The sequence below is a fragment of the Gobio gobio genome, assembly GCF_949357685.1.
Source record: "Gobio gobio genome assembly, chromosome: 1".
In the NCBI taxonomy this organism is placed as follows: domain Eukaryota; kingdom Metazoa; phylum Chordata; class Actinopteri; order Cypriniformes; family Gobionidae; genus Gobio; species Gobio gobio.
This window is the reverse complement of record NC_137097.1, coordinates 79247458-79270104: the sequence shown is the minus strand read 5'-3', so window position 1 is coordinate 79270104 and position 22647 is coordinate 79247458. Positions and strand designations below refer to the sequence as shown.

Here is a 22647-nt window from a genome sequence, read left to right as displayed (position 1 = left end):
AAACCCGCTTTGTGGAAAATGTTTTTAATAATAGATTCTCAATAAGAGCTGTGTTCCAAAACAGCACTGTTACACACTCAAATGCTATTAAATTGTAAAATCCAACAGCGATTCTAACTAACACGTTTTAGTTAACTTCACTTAAAAATCGAATAATCTGTACTATACACATACTATACCTTGTTTACTCAGAAAACCCAAGTTAAACCCAAGATTGGTTTGAGTACCATTTTGTCACGCAAAAAAAAACAAAAACAATGACTCACCGTTATGGAGATCAGTGTTCACTTTGTTTGGGCACTTAGTATTGTTATATTGCTATATTATTGTGATTATCTTCCTATTGATGCAGCAATGCAACAAGAAAACACAGTTATTTAGTTTCAAAGGAAGAGAAGTTTGATAGTTTGATTTTAAAAGTTGACCTAGCTTCTGATTGTATAATTAACTATAGTTATTGATTTAGTCAGAAATTAGGTTACCGTTTAAAAGCAACTTATGTTATACGTCCCTTCATGTCGTATATCTCATATACACGTGTATCTCAAAAACTTTTAATTGTGTTTGATATAATCCTTCTATATTTGTGACAATATCTTACAGTTGATCATGTTTGAGTCACACACACACTTCAACATTCATCATCAAGTACTCTCTACAGTTATTTAGTTAAGTGTAAGTGAACTATACTAACTAAGCATTTGTTACCACCACACACTTCACTTTACTTGTTTTTTTTAAGGCAAACGGTTGGCATACTTTTTTTAAGAATGACTAATGGAAGAAAAAACAATACTTGTTATTTAATTGTTATATATTTTATACTTATTCATAGAATATACCCTGCTAAACATGATCTTTCAATTTAAAAAAGATATAGATGTAAATTTAGCTTTGCAATGTATGTCAATGGACTTGATTTTATTATTGAAAATAGTGATGAAAGTTCTGTTTAACAATGGAAACATGATGTTTGGCCTCTATGCAGGTCGGAAAGACAAACTCACACGTTTTATTTATTACATTTTTTTAATGGCTAAATTTAATTATATTCATAACATTCAATTTGAGTCTGGAAAATCATCTCTCTTCAAATAAAAAGATCTGTCAGTTTTAGCAAAGTGCTTCAAAATATCCAGATTAAATGAAATATGAGAGAGAGAGGTAAAATATGAAAACAGTTGCACTGATGTCTGATGTTTCAGCAGAACTCGCTTGTCCTGTTGGAGAAACAGTGAAATGTCAAATCTCCAGTGCTGAATCTACTAGACATTTGCCTGATAAATAACAAAAGAAGTGAAGACATACCATCAGATTCTTGCCTAGACAAAGGCTCTTCGGCTTTAGCTGTACTGGCATTCAGTGATTCAGCAGCTGGAAAACCACAATAAAATCAAGTATGAAGTTGCAGTGCTATTCTCTGAAAGACTGGGAAAACTTGCCTAATGAAATTGAACAAAGATATGTGCTGTACTGTTACCAACCCTCATCCCCATCCTCCTCATCAGAACGGCCGTTTGGAATTCCTAAAGACAAAAGGGATCACACCTTTACAGTGAGAGAAGCTTGGTCTGACTGGTTAGTTTGAACGTCTCACGTTTTGATATGATTGGACAGTTTCAGTTTGAATGGCTCACGGTTTGGTCACATGGTCAAGGAGAGATAAAAAGAAGTTGTAACTGCTGCTTGCTCTCTTCTATTCTCTGGCTTTCTCTGCTTAGGGCCATCTCTTTGGCTCTCCTCTTTGTCTCTCTCTCTCTCGTAATATTCAGACGGTCAGGAAATCTTTCACTCTTTAGGCTATTTCGGAATTGTTTATGTTATGTATGAATTATCTTTGGATTGATTATGTAATTGGCATCATACATTTACCTGACTGTTAATAAATTGTTACATTTTGACCTATTCTGATCTACTCTGGAATGATTCATTATCTCAGATTGTGAAACGGATATGATTTCAACAAAGGGTTAAAACAGAATAATTAAATGCATGACTAAATATTAAATATAAATGACCAAACAACCAATTGACATTCTATCCCAAATTCGAGATTATGATAAAATGGAGTCAGATTAAACACAAATTAGAATTAAATCCATTCTTGCCCGGCCGAAAACATGGAACGCGCAATGGCCTTCAAACCGCTATCCTTACCATCGTAGGAACAAATTCTAGCGGGTCTTACATCTCAGACATATTATTTCATGAATAAAGCTGAAACAATATTTGAATATTTGAATTTGAATAATATCTGAAATAAAGCATTACAATATAATAATTGAATTGATTCTTTCAGTTTGCCTACCTAGTTTGACGATAATTGGTTCTTTGAATGGACACAAGAGCAAATATTTAGTAAATATTCAGTGTCCTCCACTGACCACTTTATAAGACGTGAGATTTTCATAAGACGCACATTTGTAAAACGTAAAATGAATGTAAGCATGCACATGACGGTACTGCATAAGTGAAAAGTCATATTCAAATTTTTACAGGATTAACTCTTTTCCTATTGATGGGATTATTTCAAGTCTACATGGAATTTCATTTGGTTCGAGGTCAATCAGATCAATCGATGTGTTTACATGAAGACGTTTCAGTCTGATTGAGCCATCAATACTATTATTTGAGTAGATGGTGATATTCAGGTGATATTTCTATCTGTCTATGTACAGTAGCTGCTTTAATTACCCAATTTGGTGATAATTGGTTGTTTGATGCTCTTGTGGGACACAAAACAATCATAATCTGCTCTTTCCTCCTCCTTGATCTCCACACTCTTCCTCATCTGGAAGGATCCATCATGGTTTGGTCTGATTCCTGAGGATTCAATCTCATCTTCAGGCAGAGATGTGCCATATTTCCTAATGGTCATCATCACGTCTTTGGGGTAGAAGCCAGTGGCCAGACAGGTGAGTTTCAGCTTGGATTCGTCACTGGATTTCCTTGAAAACACATGAACATCCGGAGGAGCTGAAAACATAGGAATCATCTCTATATGAAACATGCAGATAATAAAGAAATACAAACACATTTAAGCCTCATTCAGACTGTCAGTTCAAATATGATTTTTCTGTACATCCGATTGGAATCTGATCATTTTCAAAAAACATCTAAAGATGCATCTCTTCCAGCAGCACCTGACCAATCAAGAATAGCACTTAACATTCTATTAATTTTTCTGTCTGTCTAATTTATTTATAAAAAAAAAAAAAAAAAAAAATCCTGTGTGTTCTGTGTTAGATTAACTGAGACTTGTTACAGCACTTGCATACTGTAGCCTCTGACTGTTGTAGTTGCTTCTATTGCTCTCATTTGTAAGTCGCTTTGGATAAAAGCGTCTGCTAAATGACTAAATGTAAATGTAAATGATCACATTTGTCCATCCATCCATCCATCTTCTTCCGCTTATCCGGGTCGCGGGGGCAGCAGTCTAAGCAGAGATGCCCAGACTTCCCTCTCCCTAGACACTTCCTCCAGCTCTTCCGGGGGAACCCCGAGGCGTTCCAAGGCCAGCCGGGAGACATAGTCCCTCCAGCGTGTCCTAGGTCTTCCCCGGGGCCTCCTCCCGGTTGGACATGCCCGAAACACCTTCCCGGGAAGGCGTTCAGGAGGCATCCGGAACAGATGCCCGAGCCACCTCAGCTGGCCCCTCTCGATGTGGAGGAGCAGCGGCTCTACTCCGAGTTCCTCCCGAGTGACTGAGCTTCTCACCCTATCTCTAAGGGAGCGCCCAGCCACCCTGCGGAGAAAGCTCATTTCGGCCGCCTGTATCCGGGATCTTGTCCTTTCAGTCATGACCCAAAGCTCATGACCATAGGTCATGATCACATTTGTGTGAACGGCAAAATAAATCACATTAAAACGTCAGATGCTGTTATAGGAAAAATGCTGAAAGTACGATATACACATTGTGGACAGTGCATGATTTAGGATCAGATTACAATCGGATGGACAGATAATCAGATTTGGACTGACAGTGTGAACACAGCTAAACTCACAGCCGTTGCTGAGCTCCTGGTCTCCATATTCTCTGAATTTGTTGAGCCAGTCCACACACTCTTTCTCCAGGTAGCCTTTGGTGTATTGGTTTAGGATTGGCACATTGTCCCATTTCCTCTTGGTTGGTAGAGCAGCATCAACTAAGGCGACCCATTGAGACTCTTTAATATCAAAAGACAAGAAGTTTTCTCCATCATAGCCGTACTCAGAAACGCCTTTGAGAAACGTCACTTCATCTCCCTGCTGCTCAACTTCACAACCGTGTCTCCACTGAAGAACATGAAGATCTGACACGGACACAAATTGAAATGTTTGTTGTGAGATGATAACAGGCTTAATAAAAACCAAATGCAGGTTAAACTGTAAGAATGTTCCTCACCTGATTCATCTTGTCTCATGCGGTTCATCAGAATATTGACGTTCACATTAAACCACTGTTCTTTGCTCTTTCTCGACTGAGTGCCTTTTTCCCAGTAATCATCCATCAGTTTTTCTTTCATCCAGGGCTGTTTGGGAATCTTTCTCTTTTCCTTGCTGTTGTAATAGTCGATCTGTCTGTCGTCTAGCAGACCCATAGCAGTGAATTCATAGATGCCCGGCAGATCCACGGGTTTGGACAAGGCCGTGTAAATGTAATACAGCGAGTGTCTCTCTGCAATGAAGAGTGTGTCAAATACCATCAACACATGCTGTGTGTTGTTTTTTAACATTTCTTTTTAGAGAGTCCAGTGGCAGCATGCGCTGACCCCTGCTCTGTGATTTCATTTGTGGCTGTTGTTCCCAATCACTTCCACTTTGTTATAATCCCACTAACAGTTGAGCGTGGAATATTTAGGAGTGAGGAAATGTCCCGAATGGACTTATTGCACAGGTGTCCACCGATCACGGCCCCACGCTTGAGTTCTCTGAGCTCCTGAGAGCGGCCCATTCTCTCACTAATGTGTGTAGAAGCATCTCTGCAGGCCTAGAGCTTGAGTTACACACCTGTGGCCATGAAGGGATTCAACACCTGAACTCAGTGATTTGGAGAGGCGTCCCAATACTTTTGGCAATATAGTGTACATATAGTGTACACACGGATAATCAAACAATCATGTAATGGTCCTGTTTGCACTGTTGAGGATTTAGCATTGGGTGTGGAGTTTTGCAAAGTCTTACAGGCATTGGCATATTATTTCTAGTGATCCAAAATTGTCTAATATATTTATATAAGGTAACAGCATTTGTGCTTTTAAATAGTTTAGGTATTTTAGTCTTTCACACACTGATCGTAATACTTTGATATTTGGTACCATCACTTGTTCTTCTATACGTGTGATTTAACTTATCCGGTGTCCATGTGGTCTCGCTTATGTTGGTAAAACTTCCAGATCATCGCGCATTCGCATTAGTGAACACTGCAAAATCAGGACGGGAGATGATTGCAATCCAAATTTGGGTAAAGTATGGATAAACCCAACTGCTGAGTTAATCATTTTTTTGGTTTGGTTTGGTTGGGTTTGGTTTGTCCATACTACCGAAATTTGGGTTGAAACAACCAAATGTTTTTTTAGAGTGTGCAGAATAACAGTCTTCCGCTGCTGGACGGATTCTTAAAGTGTTTATGACAAATAATCTCTCTCTCATCAAACAACCGGACTAATGCTTTGACACATTAGACATAACATTGGGCAGGGCAGGGACTAGAAAGAGTTTTCTTCTCTCTAGGCATGGATTTGACAAGCTAGAGAAATATTAACTGATTATTTCAGAAATATTCATGTAGTTATCTCGCATATGCACATATATATATATATATATATATATATATATATATATATATATATATATATATATATATATATATATATATATATAAAATAAAAAATATTAAATATTAATCTGCACCCAGCCTGTTTTATTTATACCTGTGGGGTGAAGTTGCTCTAGACAGCGAAGAGCAGGGGCCCGTTTCAATAAGGAGGTTCAACCAACTCTGAGTTTAAAGCTGAACTCTGAGTTGACTTACTCTGAGATGGGAAACTCTTGAGTTTTGGGTTTCAGAACAGCTGAATTGAGGTAGTTCAATCAACTCTGAGTAGACTGACTCTGAGTTAAGCTCGTGCACCACGACTATGAAAAGCCACGATCAATGGAGCTCCGATATTACGATTCACCATGGCAACAGCACCCAACAAAAAGACGTTCCCATACTTCCGGGTCAATATGTACGTTTGTCACCGTCCCGCTGGCGGGACGCCTACGTTTGCTTCAATATTTTACAATTAAACCCTTATCTAATCATGACAAACTATATATCGTTGGAAAGGTCTAAGCCTCCTTAATAGATATGTCACCCCTGTTTTTTGTTAATTTATGTAGGAAAAGTAATAAATGAATTTATGACAAGAGTGCACCTCAAAAAATCTATGACATAACAGGAGTTCTGACCTTTGTCACAAAAAGTCGATGCACCCACTTTTAATCATTGAAACTTCTGTTTTCATGCTAAAGATTCATAATAAAACATATATTCTAGTAATTATATATCTAGTATATCCATATATATATATTCATTGTTTCTGTATATTGTCTTGAATGAGAATCATAATGTTAGTATATATAGTTATAATAATTAGAATAATTAGAATATTCATTTTGTAATAAAATCTTTTTGTGTGTGTGTGTGTGTGTGTGTGTGTGTGTGTGTGTGTGTGTGTGTGTGTGTGTGTGTGTGTGTGTGTGGATTTGCTATAACATACAAATTGCTATATTGGTAGAGTCTTCTGACAAGCAACAGCCCATCTTTACAATGTTATGTCCAATAAAATCAAGTCAAGAAAGACTCAGTAGCCAAACAGAGCTGTCAGAGCTGTTACTAGGCTGTTACTATGCCTTCAGCATATCAGTTGGCTAATCACCTCTTTGAAAGCACAAACATTATCCAATAGAAAGCTTGTTTAGGTATAATTGCATACACGTGCCAATCACAATCAACCTCCTGTTTGGAAATGCTGCTGAACTTTTACAAACGTCCAGAGCAGAAAGCAGGATCACACAAACTGCACTTTAAAAAAGTAAAAAAAAAAATGTAATGTTTTTTTTTTAAATCTCTCTCTGTGTTTGTGCTGTGGTGTCAGATGCAAGTTCAAGCAACTAAGTGACCTTTGGGAATCAACATTGAACAAGGGTGTCTCCTAGTGGCCATTTGTGATGTGACAACTTAAAGTCTCAGAAACCTAATTTTTTGAGATATCAAGCTGAAATTTGACACACATCTCATTTAGACTTGTGGCTTTTACTTTTTTAGCATTTTTAGGCTGAAACATATTTTTTTTATATATATATAATTTTTTTATAATAAAACAAATATTACATAACATTTTCATAACAATAAACTTTAATAACTTTTAAATATTAATACATTTTAATTATTCCACTTTACATCCCAACCTTATGTCTGTTTCCCAAAGCATTCATGAATTACAGCTGTTTAAGTTTGTATAGTACATTTTCATGTCTATGCCCAAAAATGGGGGTGACAGTGAAGGGATTAATTATTTTAATTAAGTTTAATTTTCATGGGATCCAAAAGGCAAAAAAAGAATGTGACAGCAGCTAAAAATGAAAAAATAAAAACATAATTCAATCAGGTAAAGCTTTAAGCATAAAATGTTCACGGGTTTTACATTTAAATAAAAATCATTCAGTGTCCAATGTGCAGCACAAAGACCCTTTTCACTGTGATGACGTATTTTAATGGTCATCAATATCATAAATCCTTCAACGTTTTTTGTATATATATATACATTTTTAATGTATGTACATTTATAACACTAATACTTTGTATTATATTACTTTTGCATCAAATTACAAAAAACAAGTTACCGCTGTTGTGAGAGTTTTTCTAATACAGTGTCTATGGGAGTGATGGTGAAAAATAATATATTTCTCTCTTTTCACTTCCGTTATAAACCTCACTCTATTTTTTCCCTCTTTTTGAAAGTTGTGAAATCACTATTGTGGAGTTTTTCTTTTGCTATTTGAGCAAATGGGGACACAAAAATATATATTTAATGTATTCTCTCATTCACCGGTATAAAAGTTAAAGCTACACTATGTAACTTTTCCGTCCACTAGAGGTCGCCTGTTCAAAACAAAGGCGTAGTTTGATGACGGCACGTTTGAGCGCAAAATCTCGGGACATGTGGTCTTCACCTCACAGCCGGTGGGAAACAGTCAGGATAGGACTCGGGCAGAAATCATGTTCATGGATGCGATTATTAACATTACTGTAGTCTGAAGCAGAGCAGGACCGAGTGTTGTGGAGCTGAGCAAGGCCGCAGGAGCGATTGAAGAGCGGGACTGTTATTATGGCATAGTCGCTGGCGGGACTTTTATTATGACACGGTTGCCGGCGGCACTTCCTCTTCTCCAGTGCTGAGTGTGAGGTAACGTAACTCTGTTTATCGTATTAGATATATCTGAGTGTGTTGAAAAGGAAGTTATGACGTTCGCTCGGCGGCTGCTATGACACTTGTTCACAATGCAGTGAGAGTAAAGCGTTTCACTGAATAAAACCGGAGACCGAGGGTGACGCAGATATGACGCAATCGACAGGCGACTCCCTCACACCCATAGCTCACACGTCCCGGCTCCTTGGTTAAAATAGCAATTTCTCACGATTTACAAATAGTTGAAAACATTTGGGATATTCTAAGTACTCAACTGAACAAAATATATAACACTGGCCTAGTGGTTTCTGGATGTTTTACTGCAAAAATCCTACATAGTTCACCTTTAACCCAACTATGACGACTTCAGCTTCGGAAACCCAGAAATGTGAAAGGGTCTATGCTCTTTCACATAATGAGATGTTCTCTGATCCCACCGGTTACATTTATTAATTATAGTAATGACATTAACATTTGACTTCTACTAACACCAGCACCACTGACAGATGAAGAGGAGATGGAGGAAGAATATTAACATTCAACAGGAAAAATAATAAGTATTTGTAGGAAATAAAGAAGACAATAAAAATTGTAAATAAATGTATTTAACAGCTGTGGTGGTGGTTATGGCATATATATCATACTACCATCTGGCATTCTTCCATTCCATGATGAAAATATGAGCAATGAATGAACGTTCCTGCACTGCAAAAATGCTTTTCTTACTATGTGTTTTTGTCAAGTGGCAGATAATTTAATTTGTTTTAAGAAAACTTTGCTTACTTTAGATTTAGATCTAATTTATAATTGTTTTGATATTTGTACATGGAATATGACCAAAATACTCAGTAAGAAAAGCATTTGTGGCGTTTGAATGAATGAATTAAGTATTTAAACACCGTTGGAGCTTTAAAAAGGGGAGGAGACTGAAAGAAACTCTGGGTTTACCAAAGAAAACCTGCTCCAGACCAGGGGTCTAGCGTGTCTGTTAGATTGCAAACACCAGGGGCCTATACCATGAAGCCGGTTTAGCTGGCTAGCCAGATATGTTTAAGCTTAGTTTGTGCCAATCCTGGGTTTTTGGTACCATTAAAGAGGTTTGGCTTTAGCAGTGTTCATCTCCATAGTAACTTACGCTCCACGGCTAACCTGCTCCAGGGCAGGTTATGTTCTGGATAAGAGAGCTCAAACTGAAATTGGACCCATCAGCTGTGAGTAAAGTGACACACCTCTGATGCAATAAAGTCACTCCCCCTGTTTCTACTCCAAATTAAAGGTCACTACATAGCAAAAATTTTTTAAAGACTAAAGCGTCTGGCTTTTAACAATGCTTATTTATAATAATAAAAATGTTGGTTTATTTATCATTTATGTAATTATTACACCCTTAATCAATTACACATGTATAATTTTAGTTAATCATTAATAGGCACTTGGTTAAAATTAATATAAATAGCCTATATAAAAGTCATACAAATAAGCTTCAAAATCAATAAATAAAGCTATAAAAATGACTACATGTGAGCTTAAATGTTCAATTCTCTCTATATATCAACTAAACTAACTTAATAACGTTTACTTGCATTGACGTAGTAAGATTTTTCTTTAAGTTGTCCTCTTTCATAGACAGCTCTTTTCTTCTTCCTGTGTAAATTAGTTTAAATTCTTAATATTTTTCAATCATGTAATATTCTGCAGAAGACAGAAATGAATCTCGCTGCTTCTCTCGCGAGAAGTGAATCTCAGTTCCACTGATCCACAGCGTGTGATTGGCTGTTCACTGATGATGTCACAGCTAAACTCCTAAACTCAGGATCAAAGCCTGAGTTGACAGAGTCAGTTGATACTGATAGTATCATGGGACCAACAAAGCCTGAATAGATTGGTTTGGTTTTGTCAACTCGAAACTAATCCTGTAACCTTGAGTTTGTTAAACTACCATCATGGTACAGGCCTCAGGTTAGGTTCACAGAGTAAGTTACCCTGGTAACTGACTCTGAGTATAAGTTACCTCTCTTTTAGAAACGGGCTTGACTTACCCTGCTTTCTCGGGTTTGACATACCTCCCATTCTGAAACAGAAAACCCAGAGTTTCCCTTATTTCAGGGTTAACATACTCAGAGTTTCCATTTAACCTCCTTTCTGAAACGGGCCCCTGGTGTAAAGCACAGACCAATGTTCAGTCAAGTGTAAACACAGCAGTCATAACCTTTCTTTACAATACGCTCAGTTTTGGACAAGGGATGGTCATTGCAAATACTGTCATGTGGATTGGGTGTGGGTGGGCACCGATGATGGTGAAGCCAGTGTCCCTTACAGATAATGATGTCAAACATGAATGCTACTATAGGGGTGTCACGATTCGATACATATCACGATACTGATATTTGCCACCAGTCAAAGCTCATCCATGGCACCCATCATGCATTGCAGCATGAATCATTTATGCAGCTCAATTGTCCTGTAATTTTAATTGATTATTCCAGTTTGCTTTTATTTTGATGTTTTGTTGTGACTATGGGCAAGGCAAGTTTATTTATATAGCACATCTCATACACTGTGGTAATTCAAAGTGCTTAACACAGAAAAGGGAATTACAATAATCACAAAATAAAAGGAACATTAAAACAGTTCTGACATTACTTATAAGAGTAAAAAGATGATACATAGATAGTCTTCTCATCAGTAATACATTTTCAGAGTAATTTCTATTTCCTGTATTTAATTCATTTCCGCACTTGCTCTAGGTCTTCCCCATACTGGTTGTCTCTTTCTCTGTGGATTTCTTACGCTGTGCCCAAATAATCTGTTGGACGTCTGCAGCAGATCTGATCTTTCACCTGAAATTGAACTATTTCAGTCCACGCTCTGATTTATCACCAACGCAGTTTCAGTTTCATGTACTCATGTGATCTCAATATCTCTTCCAGAAACTTCTTAACCATGATATATTAACACAGAGCCAGCCCAACCACTATGGTTTGTACACTGAGGGGTGTTCATTTATCACTGATGGATTTTGCTGTGAATACTCATATATTTAGAATAGATACATAAAATACCATGTTGGCATACATTTGTAATCGAATTACATATCTGCCCTTACAATTACATTTTTAATAATAATGACACATCCTTGCTACTTTCACTTTGGTTCTCTGATAAACGCAGAAAATAATCATAATTACCTGCTTGAATTGAAGGCAAAGTCCCATAAAGAAGAAAAACACCAAGCAGAGCGGAGATCTTCATCGCGACACTCGTGCACATGACTGAAAGCTTTACGTATACTATTTCATGGTTATAGATGCTGGGAAATCTAGCATATGTGGTCTGAAAGAGACATGCGCACTGCAGTGACCCGTTTAAATCTTGTGGTGGAAAATAAAGACCACAGTCAGTGAGAAAAAAACACTGACACTTTTTGCAGAGTGAAAGTGTGCACTGGTTGTCACAGGACAAACTGAAGTTGTTTTCAACACTTACCCTGGACGTAAATGTTAGTAGTGCATAAGCTATTAATCAGGTCAACCATTTTAACATTTATTTAGTACAATAAGGAAAAAAAACTAACACACAATTACTAACTCTTTCTGACCGTTAAACCACTACAGGCAACATGTGACCCACTGACAGCACAGAATGAGGAAACGAGCAGAAAAAATTGATAGTTGCGCTTCTCATTTATTATTTGCGCATACTCTTGTCCTTTCCAAATGTTTCAGCTCCACCCTCTTAGGACGTGAGGGAAGGACACGTCTCTGTATAAGCCTAACTCTAACCCACGCAAGCTCTGATTTCATCCATTCTGAGGATTTCTATCATGTTTGATATTTTGAAAGTGTTCTAGAGCAGATTTTGATGCATTATTATAATACAGCTGTTCTTACAGCATCACAGCTGGGCTGTCCAGCTAACCATAAAACTCACAAAATTACATAAATATAAATATCAAGAATAGCTTTGGGGGCAGAATGACTAAACAGGGCAGAATTACTAAAAGCGCTGATGGGAGTGGACAGGTCTGAATGTGATCTACTAATGACACACAAATTAAAGATTACAGACGCAGCCGGATCCATAATGACCAACACAATCTACCAGTTAGCGTCTGGTTTAAGATGTGCTTTATTGGGTGGTAAATAATGGCACAAACTCCAGTACATCGACGAGCGCAAGCCTTAGTAAATCACCATTTCTTCATCTTCATATACACTCACCTAAAGGATTATTAGGAACACCTGTCCAATTTCTCATTAATGCAATTATCTAATCAACCAATCACATGGCAGTTGCTTCAATGCATTTAGGGGTGTGGTCCTGGTCAAGACAATCTCCTGAACTCCAAACTGAATGTCAGAATGGGAAAGAAAGGTGATTTAAGCAATTTTGAGCGTGGCATAATTGTTGGTGCCAGACGGGCCAGTCTGAGTATTTCACAATCTGCTCAGTTACTGGGATTTTCACGCACAACCATTTCTAGGGTTTACAAAGAATGGTGTGAAAAGGGAAACACATCCAGTATGGGGCAGTCCTGTGGGCGAAAATGCCTTGTTGATGCTAGAGGTCAGAGGAGAATGGGCCGACTGATTCAAGCTGATAGAAGAGCAACTTTAACTGAAATAACCACTCGTTACAACCGAGGTATGCAGCAAAGCATTTGTGAAGCCACAACACACACAACCTTGAGGCGGATGGGCTACAACAGCAGAAGACCCCACCGGGTACCACTCATCTCCACTACAAATAGGAAAAAGAGGCTACAATTTGCACGAGCTCACCAAAATTGGACAGTTGAAGACTGGAAAAATGTTGCCTGGTCTGATGAGTCTCGATTTCTGTTGAGACATTCAGATGGTAGAGTCAGAATTTGGTGTAAACAGAATGAGAACATGGATCCATCATGCCTTGTTACCACTGTGCAGGCTGGTGGTGGTGGTGTAATGGTGTGGGGGATGTTTTCTTGGCACATTTTAGGCCCCTTAGTGCCAATTGGGCATCGTTTAAATGCCACGGCCTACCTGAGCATTGTTTCTGACCATGTCCATCCCTTTATGACCACCATGTCCCCATCCTCTGATGGCTACTTCCAGCAGGATAATGCCCCATGTCACAAAGCTCGAATCATTTTAAATTGGTTTCTTGAACATGGCAATGAGTTCACTGGACTAAAATGGCCCCCACAGTCACCAGATCTAAACCCTATAGAGCATCTTTGGGATGTGGTGGAACGGGAGCTTCGTGCCCTGGATGTGCATCCCACAAATCTCCATCAACTGCAAGATGCTATCCTATCAATATGGGCCAACATTTCTAAAGAATGCTTTCAGCAGCTTGTTGAATCAATGCCACGTAGAATTAAGGCAGTTCTGAAGGTCAAAGGGGGTCAAACACAGTTTTAGTATGGTGTTCCTAATAATCCTTTAGGTGAGTGTATATGTTGTGCCTGAAAGGGAAACGGCTCGGGTTATGTATATAACCCTTGTTCCCTGAGAAAGGGAACGAGCACTGCATCGGTAACGACGAATTTGGGGATACTCCCTAAGCAACAGCGCGTCTGAAGTATGAATGAAATCAGGCCAATCCTGATTGGTGTTGCGTCATGACGTAACTATGACGGCGTACCCGGAAGGTACATATAGGGCAGCCCAGGCATAGTAATGGCAGTTATCGCGATGAAGCATGCGCTCCAGGCCTGCCGAGGTGTGGCGACGAGATGCAGTGCTCGTTCCCTTTCTCAGGGAACAAGGGTTATATACATAACCCGAGCCGTTCCCTTTCGAGGGAACTCCCACTGCATCGGTAACGACGAATTTGGGGAACGAGTACCCACTAGGCCACACCGATGGTAGCACCAGTCCTAGTGTGAAGCCGGAAACCGGGCACAGGTAGGACTGGAGTACCCTAGCACCGGGCGTCGCAGGGAGGTGCAGACTATAAAACCTAATAAAGGTGTGTGGAGTAGCCCATCCGGCCGCCTCGCAAATGTCCTGCAAGGGGACCCCAGAAAGGAGGGCCACCGAAGAGGCCATGCCCCTGGTGGAATGTGCCCTCACGGCCATAGGTGAAGGCAGGTTGCGCACCTGATAGGCCGTGGCTATTGCCTGGACAATCCAGTTACTAATAGTCTGGGTTGACGCAGGCAGCCCCTTCTTAGATGAACCAAAACACACTAATAGCTGCTCAGCTTCCTCCACTGCGCAGACTTCTCCACATATAATTTAAGGGCTCTGACCGGGCAGAGCAGGTGAAGCCTCCCTTCTTCCGCCGTCACGTGAGGCGGAGGATGAAATGCCTGAAGAACCAAAGGCCTGACCACGTTTGATGGCACCTTGGGCACATAACCGGCCCTAGGGTGTAAGATGGCCTTCACTTCGCCAGGGGCAAACTCCAGGCAAGTCGGCGTAAGCGCCAAGGCCTGAAGGTCCCCCACCCTCCTCAGAGAAGTGATGGCTAAGAGAAAGGCCATCTTAAGGGTCAAGCTCTTTGGGTCTGCTGACTCTAGTGGCTCGAAGGGGGCCTCAGCCAATCCCTCGAGAACCACTGCCAGGTCCCAGGTTGGGACTCTGGACCGAGCCGCAGGCCTCATCCTCCGAGCCCCACGGAGGAACCGTACAACCAACTGGTGCCTACCCAAAGGCCCATCACCCAACGGTGTGTGGAAAGCCCCAATGGCAGCCACGTACACCTTGAGTGTGGACGGGGTAAGCCCTGCAGAGAAACGATCTTGGAGGAACTCCAGCACTGAAGCCACTGGGCAGTTAACTGGGTCCACCTCACGCTCTCTACACCAAGTGGAAAACACATTCCACTTGAGGCTGTACAGTCTCCTTGTAGATGGAGCCCTGGAACTGAGTAAGGTCTCGATCACATCGGCCGGCAGGCCAGCCTCTAGGTATCTGGCCCCCTCAGGGGCCAGACCCAAAGGTTCCATAACTCGGGCCGGGGGTGAAATATCGTGCCCCCTGCCTGAGACAGGAGATCCCTCCTCAGAGGAATCTCCCAGGGTTGACCTGCCAGCAGAGATATGATGTCCGAGAACCAAACCCGAGTCGGCCAACGTGGCGCCACCAGAAGCAGGTTGGCGCCTTGTCGACGGACCCGCTCCAGGACTCCCGGGAGCAGAGCGATCGGGGGAAATGCATACAGACGTAGCCTCGGCCATGTCTGCACCATGGCATCCAGCCCCAGAGGGGCCGGATGCGTGAGAGAAAACCACAGTGGAAAGTGGGTCGTCTCTCGAGACGCGAATAAATCCACTTCCACTGTGCCAAATCTCTCGCACATGGCCTCCACCACCTCCGGGTGGAGTCGCCATTCCCCGGGCCTCAGCCCCTGCCTCGACAGGATGTCTGCTCCCTGATTTTGGACCCCCTGGACATACATTGCCCTGATGGACAACAGTTTCCCTTGGGACCACAGGAGGATGTGATGCGCCAGTCTGCATAGAGGGCGCGACCTCAACCCCCTGATGCCGTGCCCCAACCAGTGAGGGAGGCGTCTGTTGAAACGGATTTTCCGGCAACAGGACGCTCCCAACACTGGCACCTGGGACAGAAACCAAGGTTTCTTCCATATGACTAGGGAACGAAGGCCACTGCGCGTTACCCTGATCATACAGAATGGATTTCCCCTTAAGGAAAGCCACCTGGTTTACTTCGTATAGGGCATGGTGGCCGCGGAGGTCCGGGAAAAAGCTCTTCAGAGCTTTGTAGACCGCCAGCATTTCCAGGCAAAAGATGTGCCAGGAGAAATGCCGGGTCTCCCACAGACCTCTCGCAAGGCGGCCGCCATGACCCCGTCCCAGCCAGTGAGGGAGGCGTCTGTTGAAACGGATTCCCGGCAACAGGACGCTCCCAACACTGGCACCTGGGACAGAAACCAAGGCTACTTCCATATGACTAGGGAACGAAGGCCACTGCGCGTTACCCTGATCATACAGAATAGATTTCCCCTTAAGGAAAGCCACCTGGTTTACTACCGTATCAGGACATGGTGGCCGCGGAGGTCCGGGAAAAAGCTCCTCAGAGCTTTGTAGACCGCCAGCATTTCCAGGCAATAGATGTGCCAGGAGAAATGCCGGGTCTCCCACAGACCTCTCGCAAGCGGCTGCCATGACCACGTCCCAGCCAGTGAGGGAGGCGTCTGTTGAAACGGAATCCCGGCAACAGGACGCTCCTAACACTGGCCCTTGGGACAGAAACCAAGGTTCTTCCATATGACTAGGGAACGAAGGCATCTGCGCGTTACCCTGATCATACAGAATGGTTTTCCCCTCGAGGAAAACCCCTTGATTCCCAGCCATCACTGTAAGGATCTCATGCAGCAGGCCAAGAGATATTCTGTTGGACACAGCCGCAATGAGCCCCAGCAGTCCTTAAACTGCTTCACAGTGATGCTGTGGCCTAGCTTCCTTCTAGAGACCACCGCCCGTATGGACTCGATATGTGCGGGAGACAATTGTGCCCCCAACGTAGAGAATCCCATACGACTCCCAGGAACACAGTTCTCTGAGAAGGCGTCAACACGCTACTGCGTGTAGAGTCTCAAAGGGCTAGGCCGCCTGGAAGAACCCGATATTGGTACGCTTTGCCCCCAAAGCGAACCTCAGGAACTTCCTGTGACACAGAAGGATGGATACAGGGAAGTATGCGTCCTCTTCAGACCCATCGTGACAGACCAGTCCTCAGACTGGATCTGAATCACAATGGAGGAATTGCTAAGCATCTTGAATCTGAATCTCCTCAGAGAACGATTCAAGTACCTCAGGTCTAAAGTTGGACACAACTCGCCATCCCTCTTAGGAACTATGAAGTACCGGCATTAGAATCCGGACTTCCTGTCTGCCAGAGGGACCCGTTCTATGGCCTCCTTGGCTAACAGGGCTGTACTTCTTGTTCCATAACCCGAACCTGCCCTGGGCCGACCACAGTCCGGACCACCCCGTTGAACTTCGGGGGAGGAGAACCGAACTGAAGCCTGTAACCCAGCTCTACAGTCTGCAGGACCCACGTAGACACACTCGGAAGGCATGACCATGCGCCGAGATAATCTACTAAGGGAACCAGCCTCTCGAGGCTGGCCTCGGGTGTCAACCGAAACTCATTCCCGACCCCCTGAAGCGGCTAACCGGCAGGGAGCAGTCGAGAACGTTTTTCGGTTGGCGCACACGTTCGCTGCCCAGTCGCAAGTCCTACTGGAGGCGACGACGGCGGCGTGCGTGCGCGGGAAATCAGTGAGGCCCGAAGCGTCTTTGACGGCGGGAACACAGCACTGATTTCCCGAGAGCTCCTGGGGGAAAACGACCTCGGTCGCTCCTACCCGGGAGAGGGGGCTGGCCAGCAGGGGCCTCATCTAAGGGACGGACACTGCGATTAGCCCTTGCCTAAACCTGATGTGTCCCGCAGGCCACAAGGCGGCGAGAACGACATCACTTCAGGAGGGCTCCATCTTAGATGAATATCCAGTTCACAAGTTAAACACGCTTGGGTGACAGAATTAAAGTATCCAATTTATCAAAGTCGGATAACACGACACTCAATTCCTTGGAATTAAATGCCATCATAATCACCAACCCCGTGCCAACTGAACTGAATGACAGGCTGCATTAAAATACATCTAACTCCTCAAAGTCAGATAATATTTTAATTTAATTCCTCAAAATTAAATGCAGCCACAATAAGGTGAAACAAAGTCTGAATGATAGGCTGAATATCTAACTCCTCAAAGTCAGATTATATTTTATTTAATTCCTCAGAATTAAATGTGGCCGTAATCATCAGACGAACTGTTTATTTGTATTATATGGACTCATAAACCCCGCGTTGCCTCAGCAACGTGGTTCAAGCCGTCATAATACAAATTGGCTTTCATCCCTCGAGAAAAAAAGCCAAACAGTTTCAAACAATACGGTGAAACATGGTCTGAATGACAGGCTGAATATCTAACTCCTCAGAGTCAGCTCATATTTCATTTAAATCCTCAGATTTAAATGCAGCCATCCAGTATCTCATGCACACCGATCGCGTGTGTTCACTTTAATTGCATATATAAGGAGTGCTTCATGACTTTGACTGCCTCGATGCTGAGCGCGTCTAATTCCTCAGAATCAGACCGCTGAAGCATCGGGTCCTCCGCCCCGGGGGAAGAAGCCGCAGCGCGGGCTTCCACACGGGGAAGGAGAACATCTGAACTGTCAGACAAAGACTGGGAAGATGCCTCAGCAGTCCCAAGTCCCGCTGACAGTCCATCCGTGAGCCCCATGACCGGCCTCGCCGCACCGCCTCGGCGGATGCGGGACCGATCCACAGGGCTCACGAGGCTGGCTGGTCTCACTGAACACGGCCAGCCGAGAGCGGAGCAGCCTGAGTGTCAGCTTTCATATAATGCTCGTAAGCGGCTCCCTCGAGAGCCGCCCGAGTATGCTGAACACCCAGACACTGCACACACAGCAGGTGTGCATCCGAGCCCGACATGTAACGGGGACACGGATGCACACACTGCTTAAACTCTCTCACTTTCCAGTCGCCATTTCACACACACTTTCACTTTTTGACAAACAACAATAAATAGACAGACAGATTTCACACAGAGCGCTATGCTGAAGAGCGATAACTGCCATTACTATGCCTGGGCTGCCCTATATGTACCTTCCGGGTACGCCGTCATAGTTACGTCATGACGCAACACCAATCAGGATTGGCCTGATTTCATTCATACTTCAGACGCGCTGTTGCTTAGGGAGTGTCCCCAAATTCGTCGTTACCGATGCAGTGGGAGTTCCCTCGAAAGGGAACTCCTACAAATGCATATGCAGTAAGGTCAGTTGCAAAAATAAGCCCGTCCATTCCTTTTCAGGAGCTAATTTACCACTTACGCCAAACGAGGGTTTGCACTGATGCAATCTAGTAAATCTGGCCCTTGAACTGTTACTGAGAGTGATGCCTGTTACGGCTGGATGCCTTGAACATCTGAAGGCCTTTAAACTTCCTGCTGAATCTTTCCAGCTCTTTGTCCGTGTGTGTCAGGAGGTCTAAAGAGAGAGAAAATCTTAAAGTAAATCTAAAAACAACTTGAAAACACTGATTGTGATGAAGTATATCAGTGAATGTGAGAGCAGAGCGTGACACCTGTGTGACACACCGGAGAGATAAAAGGAGTGATGGCAGTGTTTATTTTGTCATTAAAGTTACATTTATCATTTGCAGGTTCCTGCCTCCTTCATCCCTTAACTCAATGAACTTCATTACAATATTGTTAATCCCGAGGAGTCTAAACTGTTTTGGGGCCCTTTAGAAGTTTTGACATGCTCTGACATTTGTGTGTTTTTCAGTTGCTTATAAACACATTAATGGTAAAAGTGTAATTACACTGTATTCAGCACAAACTGGGCTACCATAATATGTGAGCAACATATATGTACTTGCTTGTATTTTTGAGAGAAAAATGTAAATGCATGGTTTTTGAGAAAGCAAAAAAAAATGTTTTAGAATTAAGGTCTCAAAAAACACAATAGATATGTGTCCACAAGGCTTTTGACTAATGGGTGTATTTGCCAAGAGTTTTTGTTTTAAACTGATGTGAGAATCATTGAGCCTACTCATCAGAGCCAGCTCAAGGCATAAGCGAAATAAGCGGCTGCTTAGGGCCCCCTTGGCCCCCAAGAGCACATGAAATTCCTTTTTGCTGCATGTTATTTTAATGATTGAAATCACGAAACGGCCTTAAACAATTACTAAATAAACTGCAAAATGTTACGTTTTCTAATATATGCACGGATTGATTCTGACATCACTGCACGAGCTCGCAGCGCCATCGGACACTATTCGGTGCTAAAATGTACTCGTCAGTTGCCGGTAACCTTTTTATGAATGGATGGATTTGAGAATGTGATGTGGTTTAGTTAAGTGTGAAAATCTCGTCTGATGTGCTGCATGTTTTGGACGGAGTACAGCATAGCTTCCAGTTTCTCAGTAAAAGTATTTTTCTCCAAGTGCTATATCGTCTACTTGGAATTATAGCCTAAGTTGTGTAGCCTAGATTTTGGAGGTTTTTATTTACAAAAGAAAAAGGTTCTTTCAACACAGTCGAATGGAATGCACTTTTCTTTTCTTTTTTCTCGCCAAAATAAAAGCTCTGTTTAATGTTTGAAAGAAATCAACATTTCTTGTTTTTAAATGAAGTATCTTCTGCTCACATTTATTTGATCAAAAATACAGTAAAAATATGAATTATTATTATGTAAAACCGCTGTTTTCTATGTAAATATATAGTACACTCTAAAAAAAAAAAGGTGCTATATAGCACTAAAAGTGGTTCTTGATAGCACCAATCTTGGTTCTTCAGCGGTTCTTTGGCTGAAGTGCTATAGAGCTCCGCTGACTATGGTGCTATATAGCACTGCTACCATATACAGAACCTGTTAAGATATGGTGTTATATAGCACCAAAAGTGGTTCCCCTATGATTACGACAAAGAACCACTTTTAGTGCCATATAGAACCATTTTATTTTTGAGTGTAAAGTGTAATTTATTCCTGTGATCAAAGCTGAATTTATCATCATTACTCCAGTCTTCAGTGTCACATGATCCTTCACTAATCATTCTCATATGATGATTTGATACTTAACAAACATTTATGATTATCAGAGTTGAAAACAGTTTTTTGGATTTTTTTTTTTAAATCTTTCTATTTCAGAGAAATGTTCTTTTGAACCTTCTATTCAGCAAAGAATCCTGGGGAAAAGTGAGCATATTCATCATAAGAAACTTATTTAAAAAAAAAAAAAAATCCCAGTCTGAACTGTAGTACTGTAAGGTTTTGAATATTAACACCTGACCACTCTTGTGGGTTTGCTACTGTCACAATTAAAAACTGTGTAAGGGTAAAAACATGACAGCCAGACATGATGTAAGCAACAACGCTACAACTACTAACATTGATACTGGGTGTGCAAATGTTCAAGAATTGACAATAGTCAATCGTATTGGTGACACTGAGGGGCCCCCAAATAAAATTCTGCTTAGGGCCCCATAAGGGCTTGGGCCGGCCCTGCATTTCCACTAGTAAAAACGTGAATTCTTGATGTCAACAATGAGGTTATCACTCGTAGAAAAGCGAATTCTTGATAACCAAGATTATCAACTAATAAAACGAATAAAGATATTTATTTCTGTAATTGTTTTTTCACTAGTGAAATATCACCATAGGCTGCCATTCAAATTCAGTTGTTGATGTCACAAATTGATTTCTTGTTTCACATCAGAAATATTTATCTGACGGATGTTTTGGTTGTAATTCATTAACACGGTCTGTGTGCTGTTCCCATCAGTGTTGTGTTGTTTGTGAGCAATCCACATTTTTCCAACTCCCCATGACACTTTGCTCAATTTATGGGAGGAACTTCCATTAAACCGTAAACATTCAGTGAAAGGTTTGCTCATGAACGCAAGAAGCATTTTCAAAAACCAGGTACAATATTTCATAAAAATCCACTTTTTAATTTTTTTTTTTTTTTACAGAAAATAACCTTTTTAACAGTTGTTTTTTATTTATTTGAAATTGTACTCAGAATGACTTTAGATGAAGTGTTTTCAAAGTCAAAGACAGTGGGCCGCTCTTCTAACACAACATACAGAAACTTTTAATAAAGCTCTAAAAGATAATCCATCAAGATCAGTTCATTCATCATAAAGGTCCCGTTCTTCGTGATCCCATTGTTCAAACTTTAGTTAGTGTGTAATGTTGCTGTTAGAGCATAAATAATACCTGTAAAATTATAAAGCTCTAAGTTCAATGTCAAGCGAGATATTTTATTTAACAGAAGTTTCCTTTTTTAAAGCCTACAGCGAACGGCTGGCTTGGACTACATCCTGGTACTTCCTGCTTTAATGACGTCAGTAGAACAGACTAACCTCCGCCCACAAGAATACGCAAAAAGGGGGCGTGGTCTTGTTGCTCTCCCAAGTGGAGAAGAGGAAGTGTTGCGTTTGAGTGTGTTTGTCGCCATGTCGTCGAGACGCTGTTATTTTCATCCCGGAGTCAAATCACCTTTGTTTGGCTTTCCCAGGGACGCTGTAGAGATCATTGAGCGCATAGCCGCATACATCTCCCGTTAGGAGGCGTGACCTTTCCGTACAACGTGCGCTAAGCTGCTGTCGAATCACAACACAACACGCTGGCACAATCAGAACTCGTTACGTATTTCTG

At 41.7% G+C, this 22647-nt stretch overlaps 1 protein-coding gene across 3 annotated transcripts; it reads right to left on the bottom strand.

Annotated features, from left to right (window-relative positions):
- Positions 1–896: 896 nt before the first annotated feature.
- LOC307126310 (H-2 class I histocompatibility antigen, Q10 alpha chain-like) lies at positions 897–11790 on the bottom strand. 3 transcript variants are annotated; one of them, XM_079816774.1, is made up of 7 exons: positions 11627–11790; positions 4385–4657; positions 4005–4292; positions 2695–2976; positions 1485–1526; positions 1309–1374; positions 897–1220 (listed from the first exon to the last, which is right to left on the bottom strand). In XM_079816774.1, the coding sequence occupies exons 1-7, from the start codon at positions 11706–11708 to the stop codon at positions 1141–1143; spliced, it is 1113 nt and encodes a 370-aa protein (XP_079672900.1). In that variant the 5' UTR covers positions 11709–11790; the 3' UTR covers positions 897–1140. The 3 variants fall into 3 exon arrangements, with proteins under 3 accessions (XP_079672900.1, XP_079672901.1, XP_079672899.1); XM_079816775.1 differs by lacking the exon at positions 1485–1526 and having other exon boundaries at positions 906–1220; XM_079816773.1 differs by having other exon boundaries at positions 1082–1374.
- Between the last annotated feature and the right edge of the window lie 10857 nt (positions 11791–22647).